General features: G+C 38.5%; 1 protein-coding gene across 3 annotated transcripts in view; it reads left to right on the forward strand.

Annotated features, from left to right (window-relative positions):
- The window catches only part of limk1a (LIM domain kinase 1a), a 133920-nt gene extending 116096 nt beyond the window's left edge, over window positions 1-17824 (forward strand). For all 3 annotated transcript variants that reach the window (XM_061919168.1, XM_061919169.1, XM_061919170.1), the window contains 8 exons: window positions 244-375; window positions 452-511; window positions 729-794; window positions 7316-7484; window positions 7566-7621; window positions 10041-10198; window positions 13749-16184; window positions 16322-17824. In XM_061919168.1, coding sequence (XP_061775152.1) covers window positions 244-375; window positions 452-511; window positions 729-794; window positions 7316-7484; window positions 7566-7621; window positions 10041-10198; window positions 13749-13917 — 810 coding nt within the window. In that variant the 3' untranslated portion in view covers window positions 13918-16184; window positions 16322-17824. The remainder of the gene's footprint in view (window positions 1-243; window positions 376-451; window positions 512-728; window positions 795-7315; window positions 7485-7565; window positions 7622-10040; window positions 10199-13748; window positions 16185-16321) is intronic.
- The last annotated feature ends 2808 nt before the right edge of the window (window positions 17825-20632 follow it).

Below are 20632 nucleotides of genomic sequence, written 5' to 3' on the forward strand. Positions count from 1 at the left end.
CCTTTGATTTGTCAGTGGAAAAAGTTGCCAAACAACCAAGGCTGATATGGTGCTTATCAGCTGTCCTCAGTACTTTTGTTGCGAGCAAAGCTGTCTCAATCAATTGACTTCAAACAAAACCGTTCTCAGTTCTGGGTGTTTTCAACAGAGCCTTTGTGAGGGATTACTAACAAAAAACCGAGGCGCTGCCTAACATTTCAGTACAGCAACAAGGATGTTACTCAAACGTTTGTGGTGTGTCAGGTGAAGGTGATGCGGTGCTTGGAGCACCCCAACGTGCTCAAGTTCATCGGCGTCCTCTACAAAGACAAGCGCCTCAACTTCATAGCCGAGTACATCAAGGGAGGCACCTTGAGGGACATCATCAAGAAAATGGTGAGACGATTGAGAGTGGCCGTCAGCAAGATTCCAAGTATCGGCTTTAGATAACGCTTGAAATTTCCTCTCTCAGGATAGCAACTACCCTTGGAACCAGCGAGTCAGTTTTGCCAAGGACATAGCTGCGGGGATGGTGAGTTCAAAGATGTGAATAGGACACAGCTCGTTAGCACCCTCTAGTGGTGCTGCAACAGAATGAATTCCTTCAGGATTAGTTCATAGTGTGCAGGCTGATCAATGTCATGCATGACCGGGAGTCCTGCTGACACAATGCTCGCTTGTTGAAGTGAAACAAGGAACTTTTGTTCTCTCTTAACACTGAAACTTCTCTTTTCTCGTCTGTCATGTAGTCATATCTTCATTCAATGAACCTCATCCACCGAGATCTTAACTCCCACAACTGTCTCGTCCGGGAGGTAAGACCACATCTTAAGGGCATGTTTTCTTTGCACATTCAACACTGCCACGTACAATCCAAACTATGTAAACATCACTCTCTCAAAGGCAGCTGACAGCAAAAAAGCAACAGATTGCAGCTCAAAGGTCCAATATTATTCCATTTCTCAAAAATGTTAGGTATATGTCAGTGGTCGCACAATAATGTATTGGCATTATGGCCCCACATCTGGCCTTAATTCAGGACTTTAGACGGTTTAAAAATGCGTTTTATCAGCCCTTTAGTGCGTTTGTCAAAGTGTCACTCCCAGAATTATTGTGTACTTATTATACACCTTTTACTACGGGTGTAACAGTACACAAAACTTTTTTGGTTCGGTACGTACCTTGGTTTAGAGGTCACGGTTCGGTTCATTTTCTGTACAGTAAGAAAACAAGATATAATATTTTGGGTTATTTATTTACCAAATTTGTAAATAATGGCTTTATCCTTTTAACATTGGGAACACTATAATAATTCTGCCCACGTTAATCAACATTAAACTGCCTCAAGTTGTTGCTTGGATTAAATAAAATGACAAAACTTTTCTTCTACATATAAAAAGTGCAACATTAAACAGTTTCAAGTCAACTCATCGTGCTTAATTTATTACAGCATTTGGGAAGCCTGTAGTTGATTTTTATTATGTAAATGTTATGTTTGTATCAACATGTGATAGCAGGGACCCTGCCATTCAAAACTAGGCTGCTACATTACTAATGATTCATGTAAGTATAGCTGAAAAAAATAGCACAATAGCAATAGGAGAGACTGTTCATCCCTGAACACCATGGAGTTCATGTAGGCTGAATGATGCACTTACTTTATTATATCAACTATCAGAGACAGAAACTATTCATTTAACATAATGTCCTTTTTTGCTGGTTTAACACAGCTCAATCAACACACACAAACCGCAAAATGAGCTAACGATACGCTAAAAGCTAATTAGCCTTCACCTCAAGCCAAGACTGTGAGTGAGCTGAGCTGCAGTTTGTTTCTAGAACGTCAACGGGCTCATAGTGTTGATACTAGTAGTTGACTGGGAAGTGTTTATTATCATTTTGGGAGAATGCTCACCTGCTAAACACCAATCTGCTCGACGCTGGAGCACTGACTACATGCGCTCTGAATACGCACTGCTGATTGGCTGTTACCGCTATGGTTGTAACCAATCAGATGGTTGTGTGGGTGGGACAATTCTGGGTGCTGTGTAGGAGACAGAGGCAAAAATCAGAGCAGCTTGTTAAGACTTTAGCTTAGGCAGCTACTTTCTATGTTCGTGTGTAAACTCGTTTGGTACACCTCCGCACCGAACCGAAACCCCCGTACCGAAACGGCTCAATACAAATACAGGTACCGTTACATCCCTACCTTTTACATATATTCTTTATCTTGACACTCGTCTAACTAGAGCTGGGCGATATATTGATATACTCGATATATCGCGGGTTTGTCTCCGTGCGATATAGAAAATTACTATATCGTGATATTTGAGTATACATTCTCACGGAGTTGCTTATAGCTGCGGCCATTACACTGCATGCGTTTCCCACTCTTTCTTGTCTCTTATTCTCACAGAGACATAAACCAAGCGCACCTTCTTAAATACATCAAGTGTGCGACGTCACACGCTCCATCGGAGCAGAGAGGTTGCGACATGGTAACGTTAGCTGTGATGCTAACGGTGCGGTGCGGGTGGTAATACGAGAGAGAGAAAGTGCGAAACTGGTAACAAATGGAGGAAGAATTAATTCCCAAGAAAGACAGCAAGGGGATCTATCGTCAAGGTGGTTTGGCTTCAAGCGGGAATATGTTCAACATTTATGCGGTAAAAACGTTGCTACAAAAAGTAGCAGCACTACTAATGTAGCTTCATTTGAAAAGTCACCCGCTAGAGCAGGGGTAGGGAACCTATGGATTTAGAGCCAGTTGTGGCTCTTTTGATGACTGCATCTGGCTCTCAGATAAATCTTAGCTGAAATTACTTAACAGGATAAGTAATTAATATTTCCGCTGGTAATCACAGTATTAAAAATAACGTTCAAAACATAAAACATTCTCATGCATTTTAATCCATTTGTCGCATTAATGGTAAGATGTATTTTATTTATTATTGGTTAACTTCAGAATAACAATGTTATTAAAAAGAATGAGAGACTTATTATGCTCTAAAATGTTGGTCTTACTTAAAAATGCATGCTTTTAGTTGTATTGAGTGTTAAAAAAAAATATTATGTGGCTCTCACGGAAATACATTTTAAAATATTTGGCTTTCATGGCTCTCTCAGCCAAGAGAGAATGAGGAGTGCTTGAAATTCTGCATGTCAGCATCTCTGTCCAGTGCCACACCAACAAAATGCCGAAGCAAATATTTCCAGATCAACACCGTATAAAAAAAAAGGTCAACAACAAAAGGAGATAACGTCGGCAGGAACCTATTATGCAGCTAATTTTTATTTGACAGTTAATGAAATATCTTGTGTGACATCATGCACAAAAGTACACTTTATTTGTTTTTAACTATTGTAGTGGCGTTCTGTACAAAAAGTACACTTTATTTCAGTGTTGTTTTAAAATCTCATCTTGGTGACATCATCCACAAAAGTGCACTTTATTCGTTTTAAACTATTGTAGTGGCGTTCTGTACAAAAAGTACACTTTATTTCAGTGTTGTTTTAAAATGTCATCTTGGTGACATCATGCACAAAAGTGCACTTTATTTGTTTTAAACTATTGTAGTGGCGTTCTGTACAAAAAGTACTTTAGTGTTTTTTTGATATATCGTCTTAGTGACATCATTCACAAAAGTGCACTTATAGCTTGTTTTAAAATGTCTCTGACAATCTTGCACTTTCTGTTTTGAAATAAATGACAGGAATGTTTGTGCCACTGCTTAATAACTGCTTAATAAACACAGTTTTGGTAAATTGACTTAGTTGTGATTTCCCTCTCTGCATGAAAATTTAAAAAAAAAGAGAATATACTAATGCAGTATGAAGAAGAATGTTTTAATGTAGACACATAGAATCCTCATACTGCTGTGATTATATGCATCAAGTGTTTATTCAAGGCTAAGGCAAAATATGGAGATATATATGGTCTATCGTGACATGGCCTAAAAATATCGAGATATTAAAAAAAGGCCATATCGCCCAGCCCTATGTCGAACTTAATAGTCATTTTTGTATATGCTAGCATGTATCATTTATACAGTCATATATCAGATATGACATAATATCAATATATCAGATTATGGCGGAGACAAATGTTAGCACCACTAGCATAGCTATGTGAGCTACAGTACTAATATTACATTTTAACACTAGCATTATGCTAGGTTAGTTTATTCACTGAAGATAAATAACATGATCAAACGTGCAACCGACGGACAGTTAAAAGAGCTCCAAGCTGTGTTTTAGGATGTGTAGTGAAGCCTGAGTGTTTTGGAAAGAACGTTGACACAAACATGTATATTTCATATTTTTCTAAGTGTTATAATGGCATTTCCTGGGCTCCATAGAAGTGTGTGTTGAATTTAGCCATAATGTACACACCTAATTTATTATTACTGTATCGAAGAACGGAAGAGTTATATTGCTGCCAAGTCAGCTGTGGCTGCTTTTTTTTTTTCGGGTATCTGATTGCACAAAACGCGCATGACAGCCAGTGAATGTGGCTTTGTGAGGACAGAGATTGTTTTGAAAAGTCTCGTGTAAACAGAACAAGTATCGTTTTGTATCATCTTGCATCATAAAGTATATGACAAAAAACACTTTGACACGAGCAGTCCTGCGCCGTGTTTACTTGTGGACTTGTTAGACAGCCAGTTAACATCTAAATGTCCTCCACTCAGCACACAAAGTTGGTCTTTTCTTCTATTTTAGAAAAGGTATACACTGTAGGCTATAGGCTACTAGGAGCTAGCACAGGGGTCGGGAACCTTTTTGACTGAGAGAGCAGAGAAGCCAAATATTTTAAAATGTATTTCCGTAAGAGCCATATAATATATTTTTTTAACACTGAACACAACTAAACGTGTGCATTTTTAAGTAAGACCAACATTTCTAGAGTATAATAATAGGTATCTTATTCTTTGTAATAACATTGTTATTCTGAAGCTAACTGTGGAGGGGGCGTGGCCTGCGGGCCTGCAGCAAAGCGGGGTGTTGCCAGGACCGGCCTGGAAATCAGCGACAGGTGCGTCCGTAACCCACCTGGGCCTTGTTATCTAATCACCTGTTGCTCTGTTTATAAGCAGCAGCCAGGAGAAGGTTGGCGCTGGAGCCAGAACGAAAGAGAAAAAGACAATTGCTGGAAAGCAACTGAGAGACTTATTGAAAAATAAAACAATATTGTAACCCTGAAACAGGCTCTCATGTCGGTGCTTGGTGGTCTGAAGAACCCCCAGGAGGGCAAGCCCCACAATAAACAATAATAAATAAATACATTCTTACCATTAACGCAACTTCTTGAACAGCTGCGGTAGAAAATGCATGAGAATGTTTTATATTTTCAACGTTATTTTCAACACTGGGATTACAAGTGGAATTATTTATTACTTATCGTGTAAAGCAATGTCAGCTCAGATTTATCCGAGAGCCAGATGCAGTCATGAAAAGAGCCGCATCTGGCTCGCGAGCCGTAGGTTCCCTACCCTTGAGCTAGCAGCTACACAACAGCTAAGCGCACAATAGCACCGAACAATATTACAGAGTAAAACAGCACCTTTGTCAATATAAACAAGTATCAAACAATTATAGTTGAAGAGGAAGGCAAGAGTGTATTAGAAAGTATCCAGTAAAAAACGTGTCTGCATCATCCAATTTACTGCCTCATGAGCTTAATTTAATGAACTATTGTAGATTGTATGTGTCCCCCACTACACTTCAAATTAAAGACTGTTTAAAGTCCTACTGAAATGAGATTTTCTTATTTAAACGGGGATAGCAGGTCCATTCTATGTGTCATACTTGATAATTTCGTGATATTACCAAATTTTTGCTGAAAGGATTTAGTAGAGAACATCGATGATAAAGTTTGCAACTTTTGGTGCTGACAAAAAAGCCTTGCATGTACCGGAAGTAGCAGACGATATGCGCGTGACGTCAGGGGTTGAGGAGCTCCTCACATCTGAACATTTTATACAATCATGGCCACCAGCAGCGAGAGCGATTCGGACCGAGAAAGCGACGATTTTCCCATTAGTTTGAGCAAAGATGAAAGATTCGTGGATGAGGAAAGTAAGAGTGAAGGACTAGAAAAAAAAAGACTATACAGTGGAAGCGATTCAGATGTTATTAGACAAATTTACTAGGATAATTCTGGAAAATCCCTTATCTGCTTATTGTGTTACTAGTGTTTTAGTGAGATTATATGGTCGTACCTGTACAACCTGAAGGTCGCCCCGCAGCTTTCTTAAGCACCAGTCGACGGGTGGTGGCAATGCCCATCTCTGCCCTTCGCAAGGGACCCTTTTCCCTCGCTGCATAATCCAATCCAATCAATCTAATCCACTTTATTTATATAGCACATTTAAACAATAATAACGTTTCCAAAGTGCTGCACAGCCATGTTAAAAACAATATTAAAAAAACAACAACAAAAAACTATATTATGCTCCACCAATGACTGAATAAAAACAAAAAATAAATAAATATAAAACCAATAAAAACAATATAAAAACAAATATGATTAAAAACTATTTCAAAGGGTAAAATCAATTACAATACACTGTACTTTGTGTGTGTTGTCCAATCCAACCGTGTTCGCTTGACCGCTCTGTTCCATAGTAAAGCTTCACCGTCATCTTTCGGGAATGTAAACAATGAAACACCGGCTGTGTTTGTGTTGCTAAAGGCATCCGCAATACACCGCTTCCCACCTACAGCTTTCTTCTTTGACGTCTCCATTATTCATTGAACAAATTGCAAAAGATTCAGCAACTCAGAAGTCCATAATACTGTGGAATTATGCGATAAAAACAGACGACTTATAGCTGGGAACGATGCTGGGACAAGATGTCCTCTACAATGCGTGACGTCATGCGTACGTGTTATCATTCCGCGACATTTTAGCATGATACTTCCGCGCGAAATTTGAAATTGCAATTTAGTAAACTAAACCGGCCGAATTGGTAAGTGTTGCAATGTTGATATTTCATCTTTGATATATAAACTATCAGACTGCGTGGTCGGTAGTAGTGGGTTTCAGTAGGCCTTTAAGTCAATTCCCGACAGTTTATATTAAATAGGTTGGAATTTTTTATACCTTTATATTTTTCATGACTAATTTTACTTGATCAAACCTTTCCAGACATTCCATACTACAAAATAAAAACAAGTGCTGATATTGTATCGAATCAAGGTCGGTATCGACCAATACTCTTCAATGTGGGTAGTTGTATTGGAACACCCCTGTATAACATTAATAAAAAGTCATTATTGCATAGTAGCGGACACATACATTTGTGCGATGAATGCAATTTGTGTGTTTGTGCAGAACAATGCGGTGGTGGTGGCAGACTTTGGCCTGGCTCGCCTCATGGTGGACGACAAACACGAGGAGAAGTTTTCGCAAGGTAAACTGTCAGGTTTGAAGAGGCCCGATCGCAGGAAGAGGTACACCGTGGTGGGGAACCCCTACTGGATGGCTCCTGAAATGATCCACGGTAGGAATTCAGAGAAATCGGGACTTTATTATTCATTTATTTTTACATGCTAAAACTGACAGACTTATTTTTTGTTGCCAGGAAAGAGTTATGATGAGAGGGTGGACATCTTCTCATTCGGTATCATGCTCTGTGAGGTGAGTGGCCATCCATATTCAAACGTTGTTGACTATATATTTCTAATGTATCCTAAGAGGGGCGGTCGTGGCCAAACAAGATTTTTTGTTTTGTTTGTGGTCCTCTTTCAGTTTTTAACATTACTGAGTTTGACTTCAGAACTTGCAAATATAAAATTGAACTCTCCAAAACTCTAAATGTCACTAGTGATTGAAAATATATAAATTGACTTGAATGTGGGGCTTCACGGTGGAAGAGGGGTTAGTGCGTCTGCCTCACAATACGAAGGTCCTGCAATCCTGGGTTCAAATCCAGGCTCGGGATCTTTCTGTGTGGAGTTTGCATGTTCTCCCCGTGAATGCGTGGGTTCCCTCCGGGTACTCCGGCTTCCTCCCACTTCCAAAGACATGCACCTGGGGGGATAGGTTGATTGGCAACACTAAATTGGCCCTAGTGTGTGAATGTGAGTGTGAATGTTGTCTGTCTATCTGTGTTGGCCCTGCGATGAGGTGGCGACTTGTCCAGGGTGTACTCCGCCTTCCGCCCGATTGTAGCTGAGATAGGCGCCAGTGCCCCCCGTGACCCCAAAAGGGAATAAGCGGTAGGAAATGGATGGATGGATGGACTTGAATGTGGTCAGGTTATGGCAACCTCGGTTTACAAAGTTAACTGGTTCATGAACATGGTTCGGAAACCGAAAAGTTGACAATTCACCATAATTTATACATAGATAAATATACATATGTATGTGTGTGAATATATGTATATATATGTGTGTGAATATATGTATATATATGTGTGTGTATATATATATATATATATATATATATATATATATATATATATATATATATATATATATATATATATATATATATATATATATATATATATATATGTATGTATATAAATAAAAATCTACATATACACATGCATGTGTGTGTGAGTGTATATGTATATATATATATATGCACAAATACATATATATATATACACATACATATACACACACACACACATATATGTATATATATATATATATATATATATATATATATATACATATAAAACATGTACATATAGAAATCTACATATACACACACACATACGTGTGCGTGTATATATATATATATATATATATATATATATATATATATATATATATATATCTTGATTGGATTATCCAGAGAATAGTGCTCGATACCGTGGTAGAGCGCAATATGTAGGTGTGGGAAAAATCACAAGACTACTTCATCTCTACAAAACTGTTTCATGGGGGGTTCCCTCAACGGGGGGTGCTTACAAACATCAGTCGTTTACCAAGCAAAGGTAACACGCAAGGACATTAACACATCCGACACGTACGTAGGATTAACCGAAGGAGCGTTTAAAACCAGATGGAATAATCACAAGGCCTCCTTTAGAAACCAGACTTTGCGGAATTCTACAGAACTCAGCAAGCACATTTGGAACCTCAAAGACAATAATGGTGAATATTCAATAACATGGCAAATTCTTGCATACAGCACACTTTACAACAGTGGTAATAAAAGATGCAACCTATGCTTAAAAGAGAAACTGTTTATTATATATCACCCACACCTGTCATCCCTCAACAAGCGCAGTGAAATCATTTCAACATGCCGCCACAGACGGAAACACCTCCTAGGTAACACATGAGCCAATCACCACACCCTACGCCTGTCTGTACCCACCCACTCTGTGCCCTATATAAACCATTGTATGTGAATGCTTCCTTTAAAATCTCCTGATGATTGAGGGAACCCCTCATGAAACAGTTCTGTAGAGATGAAGTAGTCTTGTGGTTTTTCCCACACCTACACACACACACACACATATATATATATATATATATATATATATATATATATATATATATATATATATATATATATTCATACAATGACCACGCTGCTTGAGTTCAGACATACTTTAAATGAACTACAATTTAAATATTAGCCAGCTCACCTATTTTTTTCTTTTTAATCCAGGTAGTTGTGATTTTGCCAGAAGTTTTAGACATTTCAAGTGTATTTGCCCCCTAAATCTTTCCTACTAATATTTTTAAATAAACAATACAGAACATTAATAGAATTTAAGAATTAAAAACAAAAACAACAAGCCTATTTATTTTTTGCTAAGTTCCTAAGAAGCTTTACAGCTGGCGGCTTCTGCTCTGGCCACACGCCACCAACCTAATCTGGGCTGAGTTCAGTCGCAGAAGGACTTTTCCAGATGGACCATTATGAGGCAATGTTGGAGGCTGGAAGTTGTCTTCATGTGCTTCCAAGAGGCAGATGTGGTCTGCTGGAAACAATCAGCGTCAGTCCCCAGGTTTTATTGGTTCAAACTCGCTAAGGAAAGGGCAAGATTTATTCTGTTTGCTTTGCTCACTCTTCGGTTTGTGGTTCCTTTCAGATCATTGGCCGGGTCAATGCGGATCCAGACTATCTTCCCAGAGCTGTGGACTTTGGGCTGAATGTGTCGGGCTTCCTGGAGCATTACTGTCCCCCCGATTGCCCCCGCGCCTTCTTCCCCATTGCTGCTGTGTGCTGCGACCTCGACGCTGACAAACGGTCAGATATTCCGTCGACTTTAGGGACTGTTGACCCAAAACATGCTTACCTCCTCACTTGAAGTGTAAAACACTGTAATTTAAAGTGCTATTATAATGTAAACTGTCTTATTCTATTACAATCACAAAAGTCAAGTACAGTATTACCTTGGTTTTCTTTTTAAATCTATTCCAAAGGGTCTGTCGGAAATTAATTTGGATGAAAACTGAAATCCTTTTCCTCATAGGAAACAATTATTACGTTTTTTTGCAGAATAATTTAAATTTTTCGTGCAGAAAACAATGCAATATGCATTGGCGATCGGACCCCCTGCTGTTTTTCTTGGGAATTAATTCTTCCTTCATTTGTTACCAGATTCGCACCTTCTTTCTCTCGTATTACCAGAGGTGGGTAGTAACGCGCTACATTTACTCCGTTACATCTACTTGAGTAACTTTTGGGATAAATTGTACTTCTAAGAGTAGTTTTTATGCAACACACTTTTACTTTTACTTGAGTATATTTATAAAGAAGAAACGCTACTTTTACTCCGCTCCATTTATCTTCAATCAGCTCGTTACTCGCTACTTTTTTTTTATCGATCTGTTAATGCACGCTTTGTTTGTTTTGATTTTGTCAGACACGCATTCAAAGTAGGATCTATGCATACCTGCGTTTCACCAATCAAATGCAGTCACTGGTGACGTTGGACCAATCAAACAAAACCAGGCGGTCACATGACCGTCACACGTCGAATCCGACCTAAAAAGTTGAAAAACTTATTGGAGTGTTACCATTTAGTGGTCAATTGTGCAGAATATGTACTGTACTGTGCAATCTACTAATAAAACTTTCAATCAATCAATCAAAAGTGTAAAGGAAAAAAGACACTTTTTATTTCAACCGTACTTCCCATCAAAAGCCTAAAGACTGATCACACAGTTCCTGTCTTCACAATAAAAGCGCCGCTCCATCGCGCCTGCGCTAACAAAATAAGAGTCTCCGAAAGCCAGCACAAACAAGCGAGCAAGTTACGGAGTTTCCCGCCAATGTATTTCTTGTAAAGTGTATAAAAACGAATATAGAAGCTGGACAAATAAGATGCCAAAAACCAACGACTTTCATGTGGTATTAGACAGGAAGGAGGAACTTTTTTTCTCCTCCATTTGAAAATGTGGACATTATCAGCACTATACTGTCTGATTCCAATCAATGCAAGTCATCAGAATCAGGTAATACACCAACTTATATTCTTGTCTTCATGAAAGATAGGAATCTATATGTTAAACATGCATGTATATTCATTAAAACACCTTTAACATTTCAACAAAAACAGAAAAATAAAAAACTACAAATTATATACTGTATATATATATATATATATATATATATATATATATATATATATAGGTGTGGGAAAAAATCACAAGACTACTTCATCTCTACAGATCTGTTTCATGAGGGGTTCCCTCAATCATCTCCTGATGATTGAGGGAACCCCTCATGAAACAGATCTGTAGAGATGAAGTAGTCTTGTGATTTTTTCCCACACCTACATATTGCGCTCTACCACGGTATCGAGCACTATTCTCTGGATAATCCAATCAAGACATATATATATATATATATATATATATATATGATATGTGTGTATGTATATATGAGGTAGATCACCTCGACTTGGTCATTTATTAAGTAATTGATTAACGTTGAAAAACGTATTGGGGTGTTACCATTTAGTGGTCAATTGTAGGGAATATGTACTGTACTGTACAATCTACTAATACAAGTTTCAATCAATCAATCAATAAATGCCTACTGAGCCTATGGTGCTGTTAAGTTAATGTGGCTCAATTTGCCTTAATTTTTTTATTTTAATGTATTATTATTTAATATATATTATTGTTTTAGTTGCTTAAGAGATATTCCTGGCTATGAATTTGCTCATTGCTATTTTTATGTTTTTGTGCATTATCTGTTGCCGTAATTATTAAACGAACAGGTTACTCATCAGTTACTCAGTACTTGAGTAGTTTTTTCACAACATACTTTTTACTTTTACTCAAGTAAATATTTGGGTGACTACTCCTTACTTTTACTTGAGTAATACATCTCTAAAGTAACAGTCCTCTTACTTGAGTACAATTTCTGGCTACTCTACCCACCTCTGCGTATTACCACTCGCACCACAGCTAACGTTACCCATGCTGCTACCTCTCTACTCCGCGAGGGGCGTGTACGTATGTGACGTATGTAAGAAGGTGCGTTTGTTTTATGTCTCTGTGAGAAGGAGAGACAAGAAAGAGTGAGGAACGCCTGTAGTGTAATGCCCGCAGCTAAAAGCAACTGCATGAGAACGTATACTCGAATATCACGATATAGTCATTTTCTATATCGCAAAGAGACAAACCTGCGATATATCACCCAGCCCTATTTGCACGATACTGTATTGCAGGGGTCGGGAACCTTTTTGGCTGAGAGAGCCATGAAAGCCAAATATATTAAAATGTATTTCCGTGAGAGCCACATAATATTTTTTAAAACTGAATACAACTAAATGCGTGCATTTTAAGTAAGACCAACATTTTTAGAGTATAATAAGTCTCTTATTCTTTTTAACAATAGGGACAGCGTGGCGCAGTGGAAGAGTGGCCGTCCGCAACCCGAGGGTCACTGGTTCAAATCCCACCTAGTACCATCCTCTTCACGTCCGTTGTGTCCTAAGCAAGACACTTTACCCTGGCTCCTGATGGGTACTGGTTGGCGCCTTGCATGGCAGCTCCCTCCATCAGTGTGTGAATGTGTGTGTGAATGGGTAAATGTGGAAGTAGTGTCAAAGCGCTTTGAGTACCTTGAAGGTAGAAAAGCGCTATACAAGTACAACCCATTTATCATTTATCATTTAATAACATTGTTATTCTGAAGCTAGTAATAAATAGTAATAGTAAATAGTAAACCAGTAATAAATAAAATAATTTTACAATTATTGCATGTTCTCCCCGTGACTGCGTGGGTTCCCTCCGGGTACTCCGGCTTCCTCCCACTTCCAAAGACATGCACCTGGGGATAGGTTGATTGGCGACACTAAATTGGCCCTAGTGTGTGAATGTGAGTGTGAATGTTGTCCGTCTATCTGTGTTGGCCCTGCGATGAGGTGGCGACTTGTCCAGGGTGTACCCCGCCTTCCGCCCGATTGTAGCTGAGATAGGCGCCAGCGCCCCCCGCGACCCCAAAAGGGAATAAGCGGTAGAAAATGGATGGGATGGATGGAATTTTACAATTAATGCAACTTCTTGAACAGGTGCGGTAGAAAACGGATGAATGGATTAAAATGCATGAGTATGTTTAATATTTTGAACATTATTTATATATTGAGCGTAATTAATAATTACTTATCGTGTTAAGCAATGTCAGCTAAGATTTATCTGAGAGCCATAAGCAGTCATCTGGCTCTAGAGCCATAGGTTCCCTACCCCTGCTGTATTGTTTCAATCGAAATGGAATCGTGAGTTAAAAGATTCCCATCCCTACTGATTATATCGGAAAACTGACTTACCGTTTGTTTCCGTAGCCCGCCCTTTTCCAAACTGGAGGAGTGGCTGGAGAACCTGAAGATGCACTTGGACATCAGCCTCCCGCTGGTGTCGGAAGTGGAGCAGCTGCAAAAGAGCTTCTGGGAGAGCAACAGCGTCGCCCGCACTGAGAACGGCCTGCACGTCCACCCTGAGCAGCCAGAGTAAGGACGGGGATTCCACAGGATTCTGCCGGCGAAAGAAAGAATAGTGGTGTAATCATCGCACGCGCACCTCCAAGACCACCCGGCCTAGCTCAGGACCAGCTAGTAGGCTCAGGGGGGGGACAAAGGTGTGTCGGGGGGAAAAAAAAAAAACCACTTTGACCACAACCGCTTGCTGCACCTGATGCTTCATAGAGCATGTCGTATGCAATCACATCCGTCTTTCCCGCCCTGGCAGTTTTGCTGGCATAAATGAGGTTGTTTGCAAGTGTCACATGACGCAGATAGTTAGCCATCTTTACAGCTTACTAGCGAGCGAGCGAGCGCACGTACAGTACACACAACTGTACTTCAGGTCCAAGCCTACCCGAGCAGGAGTGCCTACCAAGCTGAAATGTCTTCGATAGTGCACTAGTTTGTACATAGCTGGTTGTAAATGTGGTAAATATTGTACAATGTAAAGACTTATTTTCTATACGTATCGCAGCATGGCCATATTTTGTTATGGCCGACCTGGTGAAGATTGAGACGTTTGACTGCAGTTTAATGAGGGCTCAGCGTTTGATCGACTAACATCGGCTTTTTATCTCGCGATGCTCCTTTTACATCCTTCATGAATTGTAGCGTTTGGAATACGACGGAGATCTCTTTAAGACACAGATATCTTTTTATCGTTCTCCTTAATGGTACCAAATACTGTCTTCTAGTGACTGCCCACCTACTGTAATGTTTGTTTACATCCGATCTGTAAATACCACGTCTTAGTGTGTGCACTGCGATGATATACGCCGCTTGGAATAACCGCTTCCACAAACGTCTCTGGCTATACGGCAAATTTCTGGCTTTCGTTCTAACAAGTTGCATGGTACAGTAGCTACAGTACGGTCTAAAAGCCTGTGTAATCTCATCTTAAATAAGGACTTTTTAAAAAATATTGTGTAAACTTAAAAAGAAAAAAAAAACAGCATATGTTTTATATTAAAATATATATATATATACACAGTATATAGAACCACTGAAATATTTTGTATAGGTTTTCATTTGCACTATTTTAACCAAATGGCTGGTTTTCGCTGTGTTTCCTTTGATTTCCTCTCTTGGGCTACTTATTTTAAGAAGGAAATAAGATCATGTTGATAAAATGATGCAAGACACTGATCAGGCCTAACATGGAGTTGATTTGTGAGGGTAGTAATGATCGTATTTTCTGGACTATAAGCGCCTACTTTTTTCCCAAGCTTTGAACCCCGCGGCTTAACAAAGGTGCGGCTAATCTATGAATTTTCTTCGCTAACGCCCGTAATATTTTGTATCTAACAAACTTACATAGCAGTTACACCGACACATCAACTGAAAAGTTGTGTTATGGGGCCATCTTTTGGACGAGTTCGCTCACTGCAGGTGCTGCGGGTTGAAAGTCTACAGTTTCGAGTTTGTTTCTGTCAGAGTTAGTTTGTGACGAACCCCAAGATGCAGAGAAGGAGGCTAGCATTTTTCAGGAAAATGTGATTTAATTAAAATATTAGAACAAGAACAAACCAAAGGGGTACAACCAAAAGTGCGCACGAGGCGGATAACAAACTAAGGGAGCTAGCATGGGAGCTAGAAAATAAAAGGAGCTTAACATTGAAGCTAGCAAAAACAAAAAGGGTCTAGCTTGGAAGCTAGCGGGTAGCGAGCAGGAAAACAGAATTCGTAACGTGTAGAACAAAACAAACTGGAAGAAGGGAACAAAAAACAGTAAGCTACAAACATCTGACAGATATAGCTTACCGCTACGCTGCAAATACAAGACATGGCACGACACGACAAGAGCAACATTGACAAGACAATAATCCAGCCCTGACTGGAGGACACATGCAGGTACAAATAGGAGCGGGCTGATTGACACCAGGTGTGGCCAGGTGCCAATCAGCCACAGCTGAGGACAAACAGCGCACAGGGAAAAAAACAGGAAACAGACAAAATAAGAGCGCTGAAAGGAATTAAAAACAGGAAATACTAAACACACACAGAGGAAAAACTAAAACACAAACAAACTGTCAGTGGCAAGCCTGACAGTTTCGAACATATGTAACGGGTATAAGAAATACTTTGATTATTTCAGTGAAATTCCTGCTAAAGTATGTGTATTGTTTTGTTATGTATGAGAGGTCCAATTGCGCCATCTGCTGGTACCTAAGTCTATAGATATGACCGCAAACCGGAAGCTGTTAGCAGACTTCCCGCACTCTGCTAATGGTAAGCCGCAGTCTGATATTGCTCTCCAAAGTATTATAAATTACACTAAAGCTAACGTGAGATTTATAATACTTTGCAGCGCAATATCAGACTGTGGCTTACCATTAGCAGAGTGCGGGAAGTCTGCTAACAGCTTCCGGTTTGCGGTCATATTTATAGACTTTAAGGTACCAGCAGATGGCGCAATTGGACCTCTCATCTAAATAATAAATAATTAATATTCCATAGTAAGTAAACAAAAATTAAATACATAAATAATCTATCCCTACTATTTTATGCTTTGAACCGGAAGTATAAGTGCCGTAACGTCTACTGGCAGTCCATAGTATTTCTACTCGTAGGGTTTCTTTATTCATCACTCCAAGCAACATTTCTAAGTTTTACAATATAACTAAAACAATTCATACTTACTAAACCGTCAAATGTTTGATGGGAGTGTTTTCATGCATATTTGTACGTGCCATCGTAATGTCATCGAGCAAGCGTAGCATAAGCAAATATGCAAACACATATACGAGTGTCTTTGTTCATTTTATTAACTTACAATGGCATTCTTTTTGTATTGTTTTAGTTTTGTAAATTCACCAAGAAGTCACCGTGGAGTTATTAAGACTGTTTAGCTCATTGTAGAGCTAGTTCGCGCGGCTAGTGGGTCCATGACGATGACTTCTGTTTTGTTTAATCGGCCGTTTTACTGCCGTTTACAAACAATAAAGGTATGTAAAAAAAAAAAAAATCTAAATATGTGTGTGTAATTATCTCATTATACAACGTATATATCTGCAGCTTTTAGTCTGGTATGGTTAATATATGGGGTAAAAAATATATTTTAAAATTATACATACCAGTGTGCTCTATAGTCCAGAAAATATGGGAACAACAATTACTGTCCTTTTAGTAAGAGTGTCCGGTTTTCTCCCGAGGATGGATTTTTCTGGTTTTTGCTTCTCTAAAGACGTGATGTCTCAGCTCTGCTTGCTGCCTTGCTCAATGGTCCGTGTCAACCACGTGGAGTGTCATGTCCTGTGGCTTGGACCGTCTCAGCCGGTTTATCTCCCGTTTGGCTCAGAGCCGTCATCTCTTGGGCGTGATGTCAGTTCCCAAGTGAGAAGACGGGACCAGCATGCGATCACGGTTCTTGCACGATATTCAAAAAGTATGCTAGTGTGAAGCCAACCACTCCTGGGTGATGTGTTCTTACTGTAGTTCCTCCTAGAGCCATGTGAGCATGTTGGATGTCTCCGTGATGATCAATTCGAATGTTTCCGCAGCACTTCTTCGCAAAGGATCGATACCTCTGATCAATGCTGTGCCTTTGATGTAAGCTAGCCTTGCCAACGACTTGAAATCGTGACCTGATTTCCTGATGTGTCATTTATTTTTTTCATGTATCATAAGTGGACTGAATATCATCGCCAATACTGTTTGTATGAGATTCTTCTTCTACCCCTGTATCATATTTATATTTTCCTGAGCTTCACTCTGTTTTGATATTTTATTAATATTAGACATCTTCTTTGGTTCTCTTTATTTAATTTGTACACAAGCTGTGAAAACAATTCTGCACTTTAATCCTGAACGTAAACATTCAGCTCTTGAGGAGACGAGTGTTTTGTTTTGTTCTTACTTGTTGTCACGGCTTAAAATAAAATTGATGCTCCTTAATGAAACTGGTCTTTGTGTTTAAATGTACATTAATCGCTGTTATTTGATAGTAAATATTAGGGGAATTTGAATCGCGATTCTCACGTCGTGCGATTCAGAATCGATTCTCTTTTTTTTTTTAAATCGATTTTTTTTTTTTTTTATCAATCCAAAAAAACAATACACAGCAATACCATAACAATGCAATCCAATTCCAAAACCAAACCTGACCCAGCAACACTCAGAACTGCAATAAACAGAGCAATTGAGAGAAGACACAAACACGACACAGAACAAACCAAAAGTAGTGAAACAAAAATGAATATTATCAACAACAGTATCAATATTAGTTATAATTTCAGCATAGCAGTGATTAAAAATCCCTCATTGACATTATAATTAGACATTTATAAAAATAAAAAAAAGAACAATAGTGTCACAGTGGCTTACACTTGCATCGCATCTCATAAGCTTGACAACACACTGTGTCCAATGTTTTCACAAAGATAAAATAAGTCGCATTTTCGGTTCGTTTAATAGTTAAAACAAATTTACATTACTGCAATCAGTTGATAAAACATCGTCCTTTACAATTATAAAAGCTTTTTACAAAAATCTACTACTCTGCTTGCATGTCCTCAGACTGGGGTAGATCTTGCTGAAATCCTATGTATTGAATGAATAAAGAATCCTTTTAAATCGGGAAAAAAATCATTTTTGAATCGAGAATCGTGTTGAATTAAAAAAAATCGCTTTTGAATCGAATCGTGGGACACCCAAAGATTTGCAGCCCTAGTAAATATATCCTCGAAAAGTTGCTCCCACTTGTGGAAGAGACTGACGGAGAGCCATAAGACTGCAGAAACAGTTTTTTTTTTTTAAAGGTTAAGAACACACCTTTTTAATCAGACTTTTTACTGATCATGGTAAACTCTTGTTAGTTTATTTTTTATTTTTACTCTGTTATTTATATTGTAGTTATTGTTATTTGTCATGATCCGCTGCTCGGGTCGTGTTTGTTTAGTTTTTGACTCACTTAGTTCCTGTTTTGAGCACCCCTGTGTTTGCGTTTTAGTTGCCATGACTGCAGATTGTTTTCACCTGCCTCTGATTAGTGTACTGGATGCTCACCTGCTCCTGGGCACTAATCAGAGAGCTACTTTTTCCCTGCTTTTTGTCACACTCAGTCTGGCTTTCATATTTGCTTCCACGCAACAGTTACGTCTAGTTATTCGATTCCTCAGCTAAGGTTTGACATTTATTTTCTTGTTAGCTATTCCATTAGTTTTCCGTGCTATCAGCACGCTGTATTTTTGTATTTTGAATGATTTATGGACATTAAATAATTTCTTTACCTGCACCTTGCCTCCGGAGTTCCATCTGCATCTTGGGAGACAGATCCACGCATCACCATGTGACCACGTTGTGACAATTATTACTACTATTCTAACAATGTGATGTTTTTATTCATGTATTAATATATTGCTTATATTTGATTTTACATATTTTTAAAAATGTTTGATACAATTTTACTTGGATGGCGTTCATTTTAATTTCTCCATAGGTGGCGTTTTTTCTAGATTATTAGTGCCATGCCATGGTTTTTTATTGTCAATAGCTACGTTTTTTTTTGTCAATAGTGTGTTTTCTTCTCATATTTTTTTAACAGTGTAAAGCACTTTGTGTTGCCACTTGCCTGTGTATAAAAAATGTCATACAAATAATTAATTCATTGATTGAAAGCAGGAAGTAATTATTACATGAATTCCCTACCTTAATGCCTGAGACCAAGCCAATCAGAGGCCAACATACTGAACGGAGTGCTCTGATTGGTTTAATCTCATCTACAGGCCAATACCACTGTAGTATTAATATTTTTTAGTTTGTTTAGTCAATTTAATGTTTGGAAATGTTTTATTTAGCCCCATAATATGTGGAATGTGTTTTTAAAAATTCTTGGATCAACGGAAGAGGAAGGCTGTCGGTAATATTTGGTTTTACCCTTTAAATTTGTTTTTAATCATTTATTTTACATTGTTTGTATATTGGTTTTGTGTTTTTATTCAGTCATTGGTGGAGCTCAGGATAGTATTTGAATATTGTTTTTCATATTGTCGTGCAGCATTTTGGAAACATTTTGTTGTTTAACTGTGCTATATAAATGAAGTGGATTGGATTGAATAATGAAAAAGAACAGGAAAAACAGCCACAAAATTACATACACGCATAATACACCTAATAAAATCAGAACATAAATTGTCTTTAAAGAGCACAGTAATTATTACTAAACTGTATTATTTAGGATATATATATATATATATATGTACGTACACACACACACACAAAAAGAATCATTTATACAAACGAACCCCAAAACCAGTGAAGTTGGCACGTTGTGTAAATGGTAAATAACAACAGAATACAATGATTTGCAAATCCTTTTCAACTTATATTCAATTGAATGGACTGCAAACACAAGATACTTAACGTTCAAAATGGAAAACTTTTTTTTTTTTGCAAATGTTAGCTGCAACATGTTTCAAAAAAGCTGGCACAGGTGGCAAAAAAGACAGAGGAATGCTCATCGAACTCTTATTCGAAAAATGCCACAGGTGAACAGGCTAATTGGGAACAGGTGAATCACCAAAAATGATTTCCGGGCGCGGCCGACGCTGCTGCCCAATGCTCCCCTCACCTCCCAGGGGGCGATCAAAGGGATGGGTCCAATGCAGAGGACAAATTTCACCACACCTAGTGTGTGTGTGTGACAATCATTGGTACTTTAACTTTAACAGCTTCCATGAAATGATCAGTCGTTCACAAACAAGGATGGG

This window comes from Nerophis ophidion, linkage group LG13 (genome assembly GCF_033978795.1).
Source record: "Nerophis ophidion isolate RoL-2023_Sa linkage group LG13, RoL_Noph_v1.0, whole genome shotgun sequence".
NCBI classification, from domain to species: domain Eukaryota; kingdom Metazoa; phylum Chordata; class Actinopteri; order Syngnathiformes; family Syngnathidae; genus Nerophis; species Nerophis ophidion.